Source organism: Anas platyrhynchos, chromosome 14, assembly GCF_047663525.1.
Source record: "Anas platyrhynchos isolate ZD024472 breed Pekin duck chromosome 14, IASCAAS_PekinDuck_T2T, whole genome shotgun sequence".
Classification (NCBI taxonomy): domain Eukaryota; kingdom Metazoa; phylum Chordata; class Aves; order Anseriformes; family Anatidae; genus Anas; species Anas platyrhynchos.
In genome coordinates, this window is record NC_092600.1 from 4,652,517 (window position 1) to 4,668,336 (window position 15,820).

At 49.7% G+C, this 15,820-nt stretch overlaps 1 protein-coding gene across 1 annotated transcript in view; it reads right to left on the minus strand.

The window, feature by feature from the left end:
* Positions 1 to 15,820, minus strand: part of COL23A1 (collagen type XXIII alpha 1 chain) — a 169,619-nt gene that overhangs the window by 10,722 nt on the left and 143,077 nt on the right. The window contains exons 9-28 of the mRNA XM_072023577.1: positions 12,850 to 12,966; positions 12,408 to 12,443; positions 12,041 to 12,067; positions 11,590 to 11,616; positions 10,564 to 10,608; positions 9,927 to 9,989; positions 8,609 to 8,653; positions 8,050 to 8,127; positions 7,685 to 7,708; positions 7,038 to 7,091; positions 6,217 to 6,261; positions 5,628 to 5,717; positions 5,257 to 5,319; positions 4,521 to 4,562; positions 3,975 to 4,001; positions 3,377 to 3,448; positions 3,229 to 3,282; positions 3,023 to 3,049; positions 2,455 to 2,508; positions 1,711 to 1,797 (exon numbers count right to left, since the gene is read on the minus strand). Coding sequence (XP_071879678.1) covers positions 1,711 to 1,797; positions 2,455 to 2,508; positions 3,023 to 3,049; positions 3,229 to 3,282; positions 3,377 to 3,448; positions 3,975 to 4,001; positions 4,521 to 4,562; positions 5,257 to 5,319; positions 5,628 to 5,717; positions 6,217 to 6,261; positions 7,038 to 7,091; positions 7,685 to 7,708; positions 8,050 to 8,127; positions 8,609 to 8,653; positions 9,927 to 9,989; positions 10,564 to 10,608; positions 11,590 to 11,616; positions 12,041 to 12,067; positions 12,408 to 12,443; positions 12,850 to 12,966 — 1,077 coding nt within the window. The remainder of the gene's footprint in view (positions 1 to 1,710; positions 1,798 to 2,454; positions 2,509 to 3,022; positions 3,050 to 3,228; positions 3,283 to 3,376; positions 3,449 to 3,974; positions 4,002 to 4,520; positions 4,563 to 5,256; positions 5,320 to 5,627; positions 5,718 to 6,216; positions 6,262 to 7,037; positions 7,092 to 7,684; positions 7,709 to 8,049; positions 8,128 to 8,608; positions 8,654 to 9,926; positions 9,990 to 10,563; positions 10,609 to 11,589; positions 11,617 to 12,040; positions 12,068 to 12,407; positions 12,444 to 12,849; positions 12,967 to 15,820) is intronic.

Here is a 15,820-nt window from a genome sequence, read left to right on the forward strand (position 1 = left end):
AGCTCTGCAGCACGGAGCTGGCACAGCAAACACCACAGCAAACGCCTTTTTGATGCCTCAGGTGCCAGTGACCTCCTCCAGCCCTGCTGCACAGGTTCACAGCACCCACGGGGACAGCCTTGCAAAACCCAGCTGGGAGCCTGACGTGCGGGGCTGCAGAAGCACAGGCACGAGGAGAGGCTGGGCCATGGGTAGAGAAACAAGAACCGAATTTCAGTACGTGCTGTTGGGAAGGGTCGACTCCCCTGGTTCCTTGTCTGAAGGCATTTTAACTGTGGGCAGAAGGCACAACGCTTCGGTGTCCTACAAGTACCAAAGCAAAGCGCTGCTCGCTCTCCCTGGAGGGTTCACTCCTGAGGACAGGGCTCAGGCACAGCAGGAGCACACACGAGCCATGCAAGGAAGGCAAAGAGCAGGTACTGTACCAACGGGCAGGGCACGCTCACCCCGGCCAGGCCTGGCAAGCCTGGCTCCCCTTGGCTGCCCGAAATGCTACGATCTCCCTGCGCAGAAACAAACAGAACCGCTCGCTGAGAACGACCCCGGAGTCACTGAGCAGACATCAGTGTGTGAGCAGAAAGGCAAGCACATTGTCAGAGCTCCATGCGCCCGTTTCTGATGACACAGCAAGTCGACAGAGGCGCTGCGTGGTGGGGAGCAGACACACACAGCCTCATCTGGGAAATATCTCCTGCGGCAGGCCAGGGGTTCACATTTGAACAGCGCAGGGAAAAAGAGGAGGGTTAAATCATCCAGCATGTTAAGTGAAGAAAGGTGATCCGTCAGAAACAAATAATGGTAGTTCTCATTCAGTCTCCAAGCAAAATTCAGTACACTGAGCGAGGGACACGGCTGCTGGTACAGGAGCTGCACGGCAGCTCCGATTGCCATGGCTGTGCATGTCGTTAAATGAGGAGCAGTAATGAAAAGGAGGTAGATTGCAGCAGGCCAAATAATCAGTGCAGATTTTATTCTGGGCCACATCAAAGATTTGAGACATTGTGGAGCAATCCACCTTGCTCAGACCTGGAGGAAGGTTTCTGGAAAGCCTTTTGCCTGCACGCTGTGTGACGGTGGCCCGGGATGTGTCTGAGAAAGGACAGATCTGAGGCGCGAGCTGCTATCTCAGGCTGAGAAACACGGGAGGTCTGTGCTCCCAGAGGCACTTTTTGGCAGCCTGAGGAGCTCATACATCACATCGCTCTGGCAGTATTAAGATGCTATCAACACCAACCCGCTTCCCCACGCGGGAGAGCTGCAGCCAGCTTCATCCCTGCTCGGTGTGGGAGCCGGGATGGAGAGCCGACCTTGCTTTCGGATTGCCCCCCGTCCCGTGCCTCAAGTTCCTCCCCAACTGCAAACGTACTCCAGCGCAGGCAGCTTCACCAGGGCACGCTATTTCCTGAAGAGCATTACTGAAGCCCATTGTTCCCGACTACAATAAGAAGGTCTCTGCACAAAGATTCTTTAGTTTTACTGCTGTGGCTTGTTCCCATCTGGCCAGTGAGGAGCCCTTACAGTGAGCAGGGAACTTCCAGCAGTGCAGATAAAACAAACCATTAAGAAAAGTGAGAAAACAATAACCATCTGCTCTGATTTACTGCGAAATAAAGATCTACCAAATCCTCCCTCGCTTTCCCTGGCTGCAAAGCCACAGCCACTCACAGTCCCTGCCACGCACGCCAAGGATGAGCAGAATAAACAACGTACCACGGGGCAGGGCTGATCCAGTCCAGGAGGGCCAGGTTCCCCCTTCTGCCCTTTGGCTCCTTTTCTCCCTGGGATTCCTCGCTCACCCTGTCACAACGGGAAAATAAAATCAGGAACAGGAGGGGCGACTGGCAGGGAAAACACACCTCAGTTTCACTTGCACAGCAGCTGCTGAGCCCCAAGTCTCATGCAGAGTAGGGATGTCTGCACTGGTGCAACCTCAATTGAGCAATTAAATGAGTGAAAATCTTCAATTGAAGCTGGGTAGAAATATTTTAATAGATAATTTTATAACAAACGGACTAAATGACCGGTTTCCGCTAGAAACCAGGTTGGTAGCTGGCAGCCAGGGCTTTGGGGCAGCCCCTGCCAACACGGCTGGAGCACCAGCTCCCAGCTGCTGCCACCAGCCGGGCACCCTTTTAGTTAAGGATCCCTATTACAAAACCTCTAACTTAGATCCAATTTCAAGGTCCATAAACCAAAACTAGCGATTCTTTGCAACCCAGAGCTGTCAGGCAGCTCCAGCTCCTCCAATGTTTGCAGGCTGCAGGAGGGGACAGGCTTGCAGACAAATATTTCTGCCACAGAAAAGGCCCTACAGCAATAAACCAAGAAATGCTGCTGGGCTGGAGGAGACCCCAGGGCTGCAGGAGCTGCCACCATGGCCCCCTGAGTGGAGCAGCCAGTCCTGCCCCTAGCCAGCCCACCCCACGAGCATCCTTACAGCCATAACGCACTCACCTTCTCCCCTCTTTCACTCTTCTCTCCTTTCTCTCCTCTGAGTCCTGGGAAACCCTATTACAACAATTTTTCAGTGGGAAAAGAAGAGGTTTGTAAGCTTGCTTTGAGCACATCCCAGCATCTCAGTTAACAGAAGCAACCCCCTGCAACCAACCTGCCCTCCCAGTGGCAACGGACACGACACATTTGTTCTGTCTGACTTTGGATCTCATCGATTTCTTGGGAAAGCCAGTGCTTTAACACACCCTAATAATACTTCATCCACAAGACATCTTTGTTTTCCTGAATCCCATACAAATATTCTCAATGGGGAAGGGGAACTCCTGTAGCACCTCTGGTTCAGCAGGGAGGTGCCACGGGGTGGTGGGGTTACCGCTGTCTGGTGGAAGCAGCCGCTCAGCAGCTGGCTTGAATTAAGCCTTTTCCTACTGACATTGTTCCAGGGACAAAGGGGAAGTAGCCCATACCATGTTAGCTATATATTTTTGCCAATGTCAAGCAATTTCATGGCTTTTACATGCGAGTTGTTCACATTTCTGCATATCACAATTATGGTCTCCATACTCACATCCAGTCCTGGCTCCCCCGGCTTTCCCTGCAGTTGGAAAAACAAAGAGGAGACACGCTGGACTGGGTGCACACAGCAGGTTCAGGATGGCACCCGTAACCCCTGGCCTTGCTGTGCTGGCAGGACCCACTGTGACAGGGGTTTTAAGGCCCCTATTTTAGATTTATAACACAATTCCACCTCTCCCATCCCACAGCAGTGATTACCTTCTCTCCTTTGGTACCGGGTAAGCCAATGAGCCCTGGGGCACCAGGGAGACCCTTAAAAAAAAAAAAGGGAAATAAAACCAGCATTAGGAAAGTTGCTGTAAGGTAGGTTTGTATTGACACAAGTCAGATATAGGAAGAAACTCACAGCCGGTCCCGGGTCGCCGTGCTCCCCCTTCTCACCGCTATCCCCCTTCTCTCCCTTGGCACCATCCAAACCCTGCAGAAATGAAACACCAGCATCAGCCAGGCAACAACCAGGCCTCAGAAATGCCCTTAGGGGAGAAGTTGGTGCTAAAGGTCAGGATAGTGCCCTAGGGCAGACCAGTGGAAGCATAAAAAAGCCACAGCTCCAGCCCAAAATGCAGCTGAGACGAGGACAGCCAAGGACAAGGACATCTCCATCAGCTCACACCCTCGCTGCTGTTAATGGTTTCCTCTTGACCAAACCCTAAGAGAAGCAGTTGAAACTAAGGGTTTCAGCCTGTGGGTTTGGAAACCCAGACTTAAATGTGCTGCAGGCCTTCAGGACTCCATAAAGGAAAGCATTTAATATCATAAACCTATTTGGAAGGAAAAATGGCTTGTTTTCAAAAACACCAACTGCTCAACGACACAACCGAGGGATGTGTTGTCACAAACAGCAACAAAAAAATCAGTCCCCAGAGCTGACAGTCTTTTGTGATCCTGCAAATAATGCACTGGCAGCCTGGAAACAGTGGGTGACATTTAATTTATTGACTTACTTTAGGCCCCTGGATTCCTGGAGGACCCTGCAGGAAAGACAATGGTGCGTTTGAAAAGCAGAATTTAAACACAAACCCCCAAAGTACGCTTCCCAAACCATTTCTCACTAAAGTTATGGGCTGACAATGGCCAAATATTTCTTTTTCAAGACAGGTGGTAGTTTATTTGGTTCTCCTGTGTCAGACTGGTGAGAAGAACTGAAAAGGTCTGAATACCACACAGCAATAAGACCCCAAAGAATCAGCTCTGGAGGGTATCAGAGCTCTGGTACATCGGTTCAGCACTGTGAGAAAGCTGAATGGCTGCAAAGCACAACCTTGCTAGAGGCTGATGTGCTCTCCTAAATCAGGTGCTTCTGTCTCCCCAAAGATAGCAGCCACGCTGTAGCTATTCCCTGATTTTTTATTTATTTTTTAATCCCTAAATTAAGATCAGCCCAAGGTGGTTAAACAGAGCAAAGCACCCTCAGCCTCCTTTCACTAATTGCGTGGGGTAAGGGAGCTGCAGCTCTGCTCAATCGCTCACTCCGTGTCCCCGAGTCCTACCATGGGGCCGGGCAATCCGGGGGGTCCTGGCTCCGGGATGATCTGCACAGAGGAATTAAACAGCACGTTAACGGGGCTAGGCACGCGGGCACAGAGAGAAGGCAGGTGGCTTGGGAAGGAAAAGCTCCCATGGCCCAGGATCGCTGTAGCCTGCCCTCTGATTTAATAGAGGTGATCCAGATATCTGCTAATTAAAGAGATGGCTGTGGAATTTATGAATAACCGGATCTTAATAAGCACGAGAATCAGACTGGCCTCTGAAATTAGAGGCGTCAGCCACGGTACTTGGTGCGTTTGTTAGCTGTAAAATGGACAAAGAGGCTATTTTCCACACAGACAAGGAAACAGCCTTTTTGATTAAAAAACACAGAAGAAAACTAGCATTCTCATGTCATTAATAAAAATATGATCAAAACCCACCAACTTTTAAGCAAAAGGCGTGAAAAATGAACAGTGCAGCAGGCCTATAAAACGGCACAAAGCTCAGCATGCTTTGAGAGCAAAACATAACAATGGCATTCAGTATCTCAACCATCAAAGCAAAATCTAAAGCAACTTTGTGGTGCCAAAAAAATTCCCTAATCTTGCCTAACAACTAAGCCGCATTTATTGGCATCTCGACGCTGTCATGGAGAATGGCTGTTATCTGCTCCTCTGCACTACGCCGACAAACTGCCTGCTTGCCGCCTTTGCCTGCCCTTGTCATGGAAGAAGCTTTGTGGTGCCAGTGTCTTACATGGTTATTCTGCAAACACGGCGATCCAGTGTCTCCTTTGTCTCCTTTTGGCCCATCTGCTCCCTAAAAGATAAGAATTTGGCAGTGACGGTGTTGCATCATCCAAAAACAAGAAGAGAAAAAAGCATTTATCTTCCCCCAAACTCCCTCCCTTGCTCAGGCAAAGCTCTGGTTCATCCCTGGGGAGCAGTGCTACCACCCCATGCCCTCTGAAATCAGCCACCATCAGCATGGTTAGGAAAGCTCAGAGCTCTCGCACCCTCCAGCTCTGCTGTGGTGTGGACAAGCCATCACTCAGCTCAGCAAAACCCAGGCCCACACCAAGCATTCACAGAAATCAATGCATTAAAAGCAGCAAGCAGCAGACGTACTGGTGGGCCCGATAAGCCCATTTCTCCCGTCTCTCCTTTTTGTCCTGCAGTCCCTGCGCTGCCTTGGTCACCCTTAGCTCCTTTGGGACCCTAGAATTACACAGAAAACAACTTAATTTGGAGAAAACTGTAAACATGGGTCTTCAGAGCAAAAATAAGCAACCCATTTCTGCCTTTCTTCTGTTTTTCATACAGCACCAACTCAGGAAAACATGCTTTAACATTAAAACTTGCATATACTGATTTTGCAGACTCAGCAGAATTTCACTTGGCCCTAAGCGAGGAATGCAGCAGTTTAGGGTTTGGAAGGTTTTACGCTGGAATTTGAAACAGTGTCTTCATGAACAGCTTGCAGAAGTAGCCCATTTCACTTGGCAGACGTGGACATGAGCAGCATCTGTGTGCTCAGGGCTGGGGGCATTTAATTCCTGGAGGTGCAGCAGGACACCGTGAGGCAGAGCACCTGCTCTTGGGGCAGGCTGAGGTTGGCTTTCCACATGGACAAGCACCATGAACACCCAGTTAACTCCCGACTCAGCTCCCGGTGCTCTCCCACAACGTTTTGCCCGATCCAGCCGTGCCCACCTACCTTTTCGCCATCTAGCCCAGGCGGACCCGGCAGGCCCAGCTCCCCCTGAAGCAACACAAAGGAAGCAGAGCCAACAGTAAATTACATCAGGAAATGATCCCAGGAAAGCGTTTCGAAAGGAAATGAGTTGGTCACTTGCATCAGCTGCTGTGGTTATCAGTTGAGGACTGTGAGGCTGAGGCGCCGCAGCGAGGGCCACGGGCAGGGTTTGGTGACCCTTCACCAGCCTGGCGGGACCTGGGCTTGGATTGAGCAGCACCGAAATCCTGCCCCATCCCAACTGCTGACACTTTTCCACAGATCAAACCTTCTTTTAAGGAAGCTATAACTGATTAGAGGTTATTGGCAATCAGTTCTGAACCAGGACAGTGGCAGTGCTGCCACACGGTGACAGGGCACAGGCCTGTCACACAGCCATGAGGCAGGAGGGGGGGGGCTCAGCAGGGTCTAAGGCACCCCCAGCCCCACCTCAGGCACCTTCCCTGTTTCCTTCTGCCTCCCACCTGCTGACATGTCCCAGAGGGGCTGGGGTTTCACCCCTCGGGCATAGGGTGGGGGTGGATTCGTTCCTCAGGCACCTGCCTCTGGAGGAGGCCAAGGGTCAGAGTAAGGCAGGCCCAGCGTGGCTGCAGAGTGGGAACCTGCTTCTTCAGCCAGAGTTAGCACTGAGGAACATTTCCTTCTGCACACAGTCCCAAATCCCACAGCCACCATCGCCTGCCCCATTTTTGGAGACCCACACGCAGTGTGTGCCTCGTTACACCACAGCCGCTAACGAGCAGGCTGTGAGGCGCAGCCCTCACGGCAGAGGTCGGTCTCACCTTAGGGCCTGGAGCACCTGGCGGGCCTGGCGGCCCCGGGGGACCCGGCGAACCCTGAAACAGCAAACAAAAAGGGCATGAGCACGACTCGGAAACTGTGATAACTGCCCGGAGAGGTGCGTTTGGACAGGAGGAAGGCACAGGAAAGTCTTGCACCCCTGGGCACGTTGTTCTTCCTCTGCTCTGCTGGGTATGGAGAGCACGAAATGCATTGGGATGAACAAGTATTTTGTGACTTCAGGTTACCTCAAAATAGCAACTTCAAGGCTTCTCAGCTGAAAAACAACCCTGTATCACACCCCCAAGCACCTTTTTTCCTTGACTGTATATTCAAACACTATTACACTTGATCACACTGCAAGTTGTGTCGAGCAATCGCTTTTCAAAGCTCTGTACCCAGGTACGGTAAGTGTGCAACACTGCAAACAGGGAGCACGCGGGAAAACTGCAACAACCAAGTTAGCAGCACTCTGTGGCATGTCCCCAGCAATGTCCACATGCAGCACACGAGATCTCCAAGCAGATGGGATCTGCAGACATTTGGGGGAGCCTCTCCAAGGATTTCCATCCCCAACCTCCACTCACAGAGCTCCATGCCACGCTCCTGTCAGAGCAACCCATGCAGACATCTGGCAAATGGTAATTACCATCACTTTGTGTATCCCTGCAGCCTGTTATAAAACAATTAGAATGGTTCTCAAATGTGTCTGTAATTAAATATTTATTCTATTTGCCTTCTTTCATCCTAATGTGAGCAGCAGCGTGAGACTTGGTGCTGTTTGCTCGTGGGTGCAGGGGCAGGTTAGTGCCTGGGCACCACTCCCCATCCTCCCATTGCCTTCAGAGAAAGCCAAGTTGAGGTGATCTGCAGTGAAATCCACACTCAGGGTGGAATAAACTTCCCTCCTGGCTGGCTCTGTGTCAAGGACTCAGGAAGGAGAAGTAGCACAGGGACAGCCCCTTCCCTTCCCATTACCCTGCAGGAATTGGCACGCCCCACTGCGGTGCTCACCTTGAGTGCATCCAGGATCCGGCCATCATAGTCGATCACGACGGTGTCGCCCTGTTCCCCCTTCAGGCCAGGGGGACCCTGCAACCAGGGATGAAGTTTAGTTTCTGCAGCACCTGAGAAGCAGGCAGCATGACAGCAAGGACCCCACACCCAGGTGCCTGGGGGATTATCACCTTACAGACACCAACTTAATCAGTTCCTACACTGACAGCTGTAACCGTCATCCAACTGAGCCTCAACAGCCTATAAATGTAACTGAGAAGTGCATCAACATTATTATTTGAGTACCCCTATTCACGGCTTCCATATTCCAAAAAAGTCACTGGATGGTCGCGCTGAAAAGAAAATGGGACTTGACTGTATTTCCCAGTGCCATCTTCAGTGGCAGTATTTGGTATCTACATAATGATTTGTTTAAATATGCACCATCTGTATTTTCTGACACAGAACTGATCCTTACGTTATTCAACATGCCAAATAGAAAGAGGAGGTGGGGGAGAGCTTGGGTTGAGGCAAATACACAGCATGAAACAGAAAAAAAAATCCTGAACATCCATACCCGTGGTCCGATGGAGCCAATTCCACCCTTCTCGCCAGGTTCACCCTGAAAATCAAAATCATATTTTTGGTTCAGAGACACCAAGGAAAATATGGAATATTTATCTTAAAATTACTGTAACTGCATGAGATGCCAAGATGTGTTTTAGATTAAAAAAGAAAAAAATAAAGTACAGCACCAACAAGGAACTGCTGCTCCCAGGAAAAAAAAAGGCACAACAAAAAACAAAAAACAGATTTGACTTCAGAGCAAATGTATTTTGTTAAACAACCTTAGTGTGAGCTAGCTGACAGCAGGAACACATCTCAAGGTGCAGGGAGCGGAGCGCCCCGTGGCTGCGATGTGCCGTGCTGTCGCACAGCCCCGCTTTCTGCTTCCAGCAGGCTAAGCTCCGTCTCTTTCTGCTGCAGTTTCTGTTTGCTTTAGGCTGATTTTTGTGTGTGGAAAGCTTCAGCTGACACATTTAAACCATTTCTGAGGGCAAGTTTAAGGAAAAAATCTGTGCCAAATTTTTTTTTTTTTTTGAAAGTTAGGAGTTTTCGGAAAGCTGAAATGCATTCAGAACGGCACTGTTTGCCCTACCAACAGAAATCTATACATTGGTCAAATTAAAGTCCTTGAAAAAGTAAAAAAATAAAAATAACATGTATAAACACAAAGATTCTTCATAGGAAAAAATAATTTTGGTGGATGCTAGGGGGAACAAACAAGCCCTGGTACTAGGTTTTTAGAAAAAATAGCTAAGGATCATCCAAGCCCGCATTTCTTCATCCTATATTGTCTCATGCCTAGCAAGGAGCCATGGCTGTTTGATACAGAAAGCACAACTGGCTACAGACCCGGCTAAATAAGAAGCAGCTGGGAGGGGATAGTGGCTCATGAACACTGTCCATGTTATATCATCACCACTTAACATATCACGACTGTCTTAGTTCATTTCTTTGCAGCTACGGAGATAAGTAGAACATTAAGGCACACAAGCACTCTCAACTTTGAAGCGATACCACAACAATCGATACACGAAGATCAAAATGCGATCAGAGATTTAGCTGTCTTGGTATAGAGAGGCCACTCGATGGAAAACATTCGAGGAGATGAGTTTTAAAAACTCTCATATCCATGTCCAGCTTTCATTAAGCCGCCAGGAGAAGGTAAAATACTGCTCGAAATCCCCCTGGTTTGTTTCATTTTTGGCATTTTATGAGGCTTTTAGAAAGCAAAGGCTTTTAACACCTACTCAGCTGAAATGTGCTGCTTCAACAGCGCTGCGCCCAGCTTCCCCCGTGGACTGGTAAATAGTAGGCTGGTATTTATTTACCTTGGGTCCTGGCGCACCATCTGTGCCATTCTCTCCCTTTGGACCTGGGCTTCCTTTTTCTCCCTGAAAGCACAACAATTTAGGTGAGTGGTATAGGGGCGGGATGGAGAACAGATTTCTCCAGGTTGTAGCGTTCTTGCTTTGTGTTTACTTTTACGTGCATGCGTGAGCAAGGTTCTGCTTTTAGCCTACAATGTGTCACATTACCTGTGTGCCAAAAGGGGGATTTTCTAGATAAAATGAAGCTTTCAGGCTTATCAGTTTGGCTGCGTGTGGTACATTGAGCTGCAAAGTTAGCCCCAAAACCACAGTGTCAGGAGGCTCCTCCCAGCCTGAACACCAGCTCTGGGCCACCACCAGCAATGCTGTTTGAATTATTTCTGCAAGAGGAGGCTCTCCATGGCAATTCTCCGCAACAGCCAACAAGCTGCAAACTAGGTAGCTCTGCCCAGAAAGCCTCAAGGCAGAGGGAGGGGTTATACATTTCTTTTGGAGCTTTTTGTTCTTTTTACACGTTCAGGCAGAATTGGCACTTCTCAGCCTGCCCCAGCCATGATTTCTTGTGACAAGAAGAAAGCTGGAGAGCAAAAGATGGTGCCAAGCATGTCCATTAGACAGACAACGAGCAGAAACCTACCTTAGAGCCCATAAGTCCTGGTTCCCCTGGGATGCCATCATCACCCTGATGAGACAAAACACATAAAGTGAAACACAAAGAGCTCGTACACATGCCATCGGGATCCAACACTTCATCCACCCCCATCAAGCTTTGGGCAGACCAGAGACCCACTTGTATTTGCAGGATACCAGGGGATGGAGCCCAGGAGGCTGCAGCATGGTCTTCTGCTCCCTCCCTGCTTTGCCCCTGCCTCCTCTGCTCCTGGGGGTTTTCTGGGTTTCAGGTGTCATACTTCAGGGGAACAATGAAGTAAAACTGCCCCGTAGGTGCTCAAGAGGTTAATTTTGCCGGACAGTTATGAAAAATGTTAAGGATATTCTAGTCTGCAAAACACATATGGCCTTGTCTGTTTTGGGGCAAGGCAGAGAGAGGGAAGGGCTGGGCCCTGTCAGCACTTTGCTTTCTGCTCAAGGCAACGATTTATTCACTTCTCAGTGGCGCCAACAGCAGAAAACGTGGACAGCTTGGCCACGTGCATCTCCTGCAGTGTTCAACACCCCAGCCACACAAAGCATCCATCCTTCAGAGCGTGGGAAACCCCCCTCCTGCCCACGAGTAGCGACCACACCAAGATTGTGTGCGGCCATGCCTCACCATGGGCCCTCCCAGGAAACTCAGCCACCACAGGGCCTTTTGGGAGGTAATGTCCTCCAAAAGCTTCTCAGCTGAGCTTGAATTATTTGAGTGAAAGGGATCAGACCTACTGCTTTGTTTGGCATTTGCTATTTCATTCTTTGTCTATTGGGCAGATGTGATTGCAGCTTCTGGCCTGTTTGTCATCATGAAAGCCATGCTGAAGGCACAAGAGCATCTGTGCTGTGGGGTCACGGAGTTGTAGCTCTTTGTGGAGCACGTGTGAGAAACCCCAGGCAATGCCAGCACTGGGCCATTACAGGCAGCCGGGACTACGGCTTCCCCTCTGGCCTCTAGAAGTGGTTTCCCTGGGCTAGCACTGAACAAAGCAAAGAAAAATTCCTGTTTTACCTTCTTCCCTTGCATGCCAGGTTCACCCTTCAACAAGAACAAGCAGAGAAGAGAAAGAGGATTAGGGAAATAACAATAAAAGACCAGTCATACTGATACTCAAAGCTAATTGTAAAGTTAAAATACTTGGCTCGTGTTGATCTGCGTTATCCCTCCAAAACACAAGGAAGCACATTCCTACAGCGTGCTGACTTCCAACCCCCAGCTCCTTCCAGCCCCCCTCATTTCATGATTTTAACACGGGCAGTGACTGCGCTTTTTGTGTAGGTGCCACATTGACACAGACACCTGCAGCTCCAAGGCAATGGCTAGTTCGATACCTCAGAAATTCTGTGTCTGGTAAATACGGATGAGAGCAATTCCAGTGCGAAATACGTATGTTCATTCCCTGCACCATGCTGAAATATTTCAAGAATTCTTGTGAAAACGAGACAGATAACTTACTACCCACCTTTGGCCCTGGGGGTCCCCTGGCGCCCTGTTGAACACAGAAGTGCTTGGTTATATTTATTTGACAATAGGGCAAGACAGAATAAAAACATTTCCAAGAATATTTTAATCCCCATGAAAAAGTGACACAGATGCCAATTTCCCATCTTCCCTTATAAATACAGCTGTGAGACTGTTGTGCTCCCAGCAGTAATAAATATTTTCTTACATGTGCAATCCGTGTATGTGATTTTGGAGTCAATGGCACATAACCACTTGCTGTGGGGAGCTAAAGGCTGAGGCACAGCATGCGGGGCGAGGGGCACGTACACTGGGCTCGCCCAAATGCTCTGGGCAGAGCAACGCGAGCGCTTCTGGGCGATACTAACCATGAGGCCATCCTCTCCTGGGTCGCCTTTAAAACCCTGCAAAAACCAAAGAAGTTGACATTGAAACCTCATCCCTCATTCTCCAAAAAGCCCAGTGATAACGAGGATGTTCAATAGGATTCTGTTTCAGCCTGTTTCTTTGTGAAATGAATTGCCAGTGATCTGGAGGGTTGCAATAGGTTGTCCAAAGGGAAAAATCCCCTCTGGGCTCTCTGAGTTATGGCCACGGGCCACAAACACACGCTCCAGCTCCAGCCCATTGCTCCGAAGCTGGAGATGGAAACCCCTCCTGCTCCCTCACCCCATGCCCCAAAGCTTCATGGTGTGAACAGCCAACAGAGCCAGACAGGGGTGGGATGGCAGCACCGGGGAAGGGGATGCCCCGTCACCATCCTCTCCCTCACTGGGGTGGGGGACCACACTGCACATCTCTGGTCCTTACAGGGGGGCCTGGAGGTCCTCTTGGGCCATCCTTTCCTGTGTCACCAGGAGGCCCCCGGGCACCTGGGGGTCCTGGCGGACCAGGGGGGCCAGTGGCTCCTTCTCGACCTTGATCGCCCTGGAAGAAGTTCACACAGACATGGTGAGACGAAGTGGCGTGAGCAAGCCCCTGGCAGCTTGATGTTGGCGTGGGGTGCCCTCAACACATGCACTGAATCCCTGGGCCACGGGCACTCTTCTCCTGGCCCCCACCATCCCGGGGGTTAAGCTGCCAATTCAGGAGGCTGGGAGCAAGCTCGCAGCTGCTTCGAGCCCTTTGTGCTTGGTTCCTTCACCAGGATTTTGCTCAGTGCCTTCTAACAAGGTTTTATCTCATTAAGCCCTTGCCCAGCGACCATATGCATGGAAACCACCAATTCAATGTATCAAAAATAACCCAAACCCGAGGACATGCTGGCACGGAGCATGCACACACATCCAGAGCTTAGTGGACCACACCAAAAAAAAAAAAAAAAAAAAAAGCCACACACAAAAAGGCAGCACTTAGTATACTTTAAGTACAGCCGTGGTCACACGTTAACATCCAGCTTAGCTCACACCCTGCTGGGATGCAAAGGAAAAAAGCAGCATTCATCTCCTGGTGCTTGCAGGGGCTCGGTACGTGCCGTGTGGGATGGGAGCACCGCGAGGGGCTTCGCTGCCCGGTTATCGGCTCCCGACCCACCGCCGGCTGCCACAACCCAGCCCCAGAGCTGGGGCCGGGCACATCCAACATGTGGCTACACAATGCAAATCCTCACGAAAAGGCCGTCTCGTAAATCTTTTAGCAACATCTGGATGGGTTACCACCGAGGCAGCAACAGGACTGCGTTTAATATGCGGTCCGCCCTCAAATCAGGGACAAGTGTGGGATTTTCAGAAGTCCTTAAGTGACTTAACAGCACAAATCCCACTGCCTTTCAACAAGACCCGTGCTCCTAAATCACTTACATAATTTTTTAAAAATCCTATTGCAAATCCTGAAAACTGCATGCAATTATGTCAACTCCAAGAGTCTCCCACTGAATTTTTGCCTAATTAAAAAGTCACACTTAGAAGATGAGGATTTAGACAAGTACATTTTAATACGTTTTATAATACCAGCATTGCTCTTTGTCTTGTTGCTTGATCCCTGCTTCCCACAATGGGACAAATGCTGAAAACCCATCGCTTCTACATCTCCTTGCTTTGCCAAAACTCCCCCTAAATTCTAACAGGGTTCACCGAGGGTGCTCCTAACAAGCACTTGAGCGTAGCTCGTGGCAGCGGCAACGTGAACAGCAGTGCACCATCAGCCAGCAAGAGGGAACAAAAGCAGCCCCAAGAACCACAGCAAACCAGAGGGGGCAGATTCAGTACGTCTACCTTGAGCACTCGCCGGCTAAAGACAAGCTGATCGTTAGCCAGAAATCCGTGATTGAGGTGGGGAAAAACCATCTACAGCCCAGCAAAGTGGAAGGCAGAAGAGGAAAGAGCAAGGATTTAAAATCACAGCAGAAGAGTTTGAAAGGCCATCAAAATACATAACAAATTCCCTTCGGTAATTAATTAATATGCGAGAAGGAAAAGATTTAGGTAGACAACCCTGGTGGTTTTAACCTTCTGGAGTAGGCAGCAAGGAGGCATAGGGAAACAAACATCTTTTCATGACTTTATGGCACAATAGGACATTCAAGGCTGCTGGGGTACGAAGGATTCCCCACCGCGGGGGTTTTCTGCAGAATGTGGAGCATTTTTCCAGTAAACCCAGAGGGGATATATCCCAGAATTTCTCCTGAGACCAAATATTATATTTTTTTTTCCAAGGCTAAAACAAATACTGATGTATTCCCCAGCCTGCAAAGCACAGATAAGTCTCTCAGATTTATATGATGCAAAACCAATGTATTCAGACCATGTCAGTAGTCATTGACATTGTATTTTAGCCTTCCTACTTATCTATCTAGAGAGGAGCAGTAGGCGGATTCCTTTCTCAGGATGTTTCTTGCTTGCTCCCTTTCCACCAACCATCCCCAGGTGCATCCACGGAAGGACTTGCAAGAGGAAAGCCCTCTGTGCAGAGAGCACGTTGTCCAGAAACATTTTGGACGGTTTATAAGGAAAAAAAGCCTTGTCCAAATTACCAAGAGATTTTAAACATTTAGCCAAATGGTCAAATAACAAACACGACTCGATCTGGGGCTTAACACCCTGTGGGCAAGCCCACCTCCTGCCCAGCCTCAGGGCAGCTTTGCAGCAGGTGCCCACAGGTGCTCTGATCTGCAGTGACTGTGGTGGTGAACTCTGCAGGATGCGTTACCTGCTGAGCTCTTATCTGCAACCTGAGCTCGACAAGCACCTTTCCTTTTGTACAAAAGAGAGAAAAAGCTCCTTTTCCATCTGCAGCCCAAGCACCAGCCCCCAGCCGTACAGCCACGTGGCCAGCCAGCGTTTAACCCTGCAGCAGCTCAGCAGAGAGGCTGATGTTACTGGTACGTGACTGGTATGTTACTGGTGGTCCTGGCCACCAAGTGGGAAAGCACCACATTGGCTGGTGGGGAAGAGAGCTTGTCTCTGTGGCCAGCAGCTATGGAGGCACAAGGAACAAAAGCTGGAGAACCAACAGGCTCTGGCCACTTTGGCCACCAGGTCGAACGTGGAGCAGCTGAACTGTGAGCCAAGCCACTGCCACCCAAGCCACCACCAGCCCAGCTGCTACCTCCCAGCAGGAAAGCGCCCAAGATGTTTTTTGTAAAGCTCCCGAGTCTTCCTTTGATTTAACCTCACCTCCTCCAGCAACTCCCACCACGGTGTCTCCTCTACTGCCAGAAGTCATAGCTGGGCTCCTTCAAAATATGCAAGGACAAGTGGAAGCCCCTTTTCTCTTGAGAGAGATTGAATCTGATGCTGCTACCACCTGCACTGCACATCCACTAGCCCAGATGTGCAAGCAT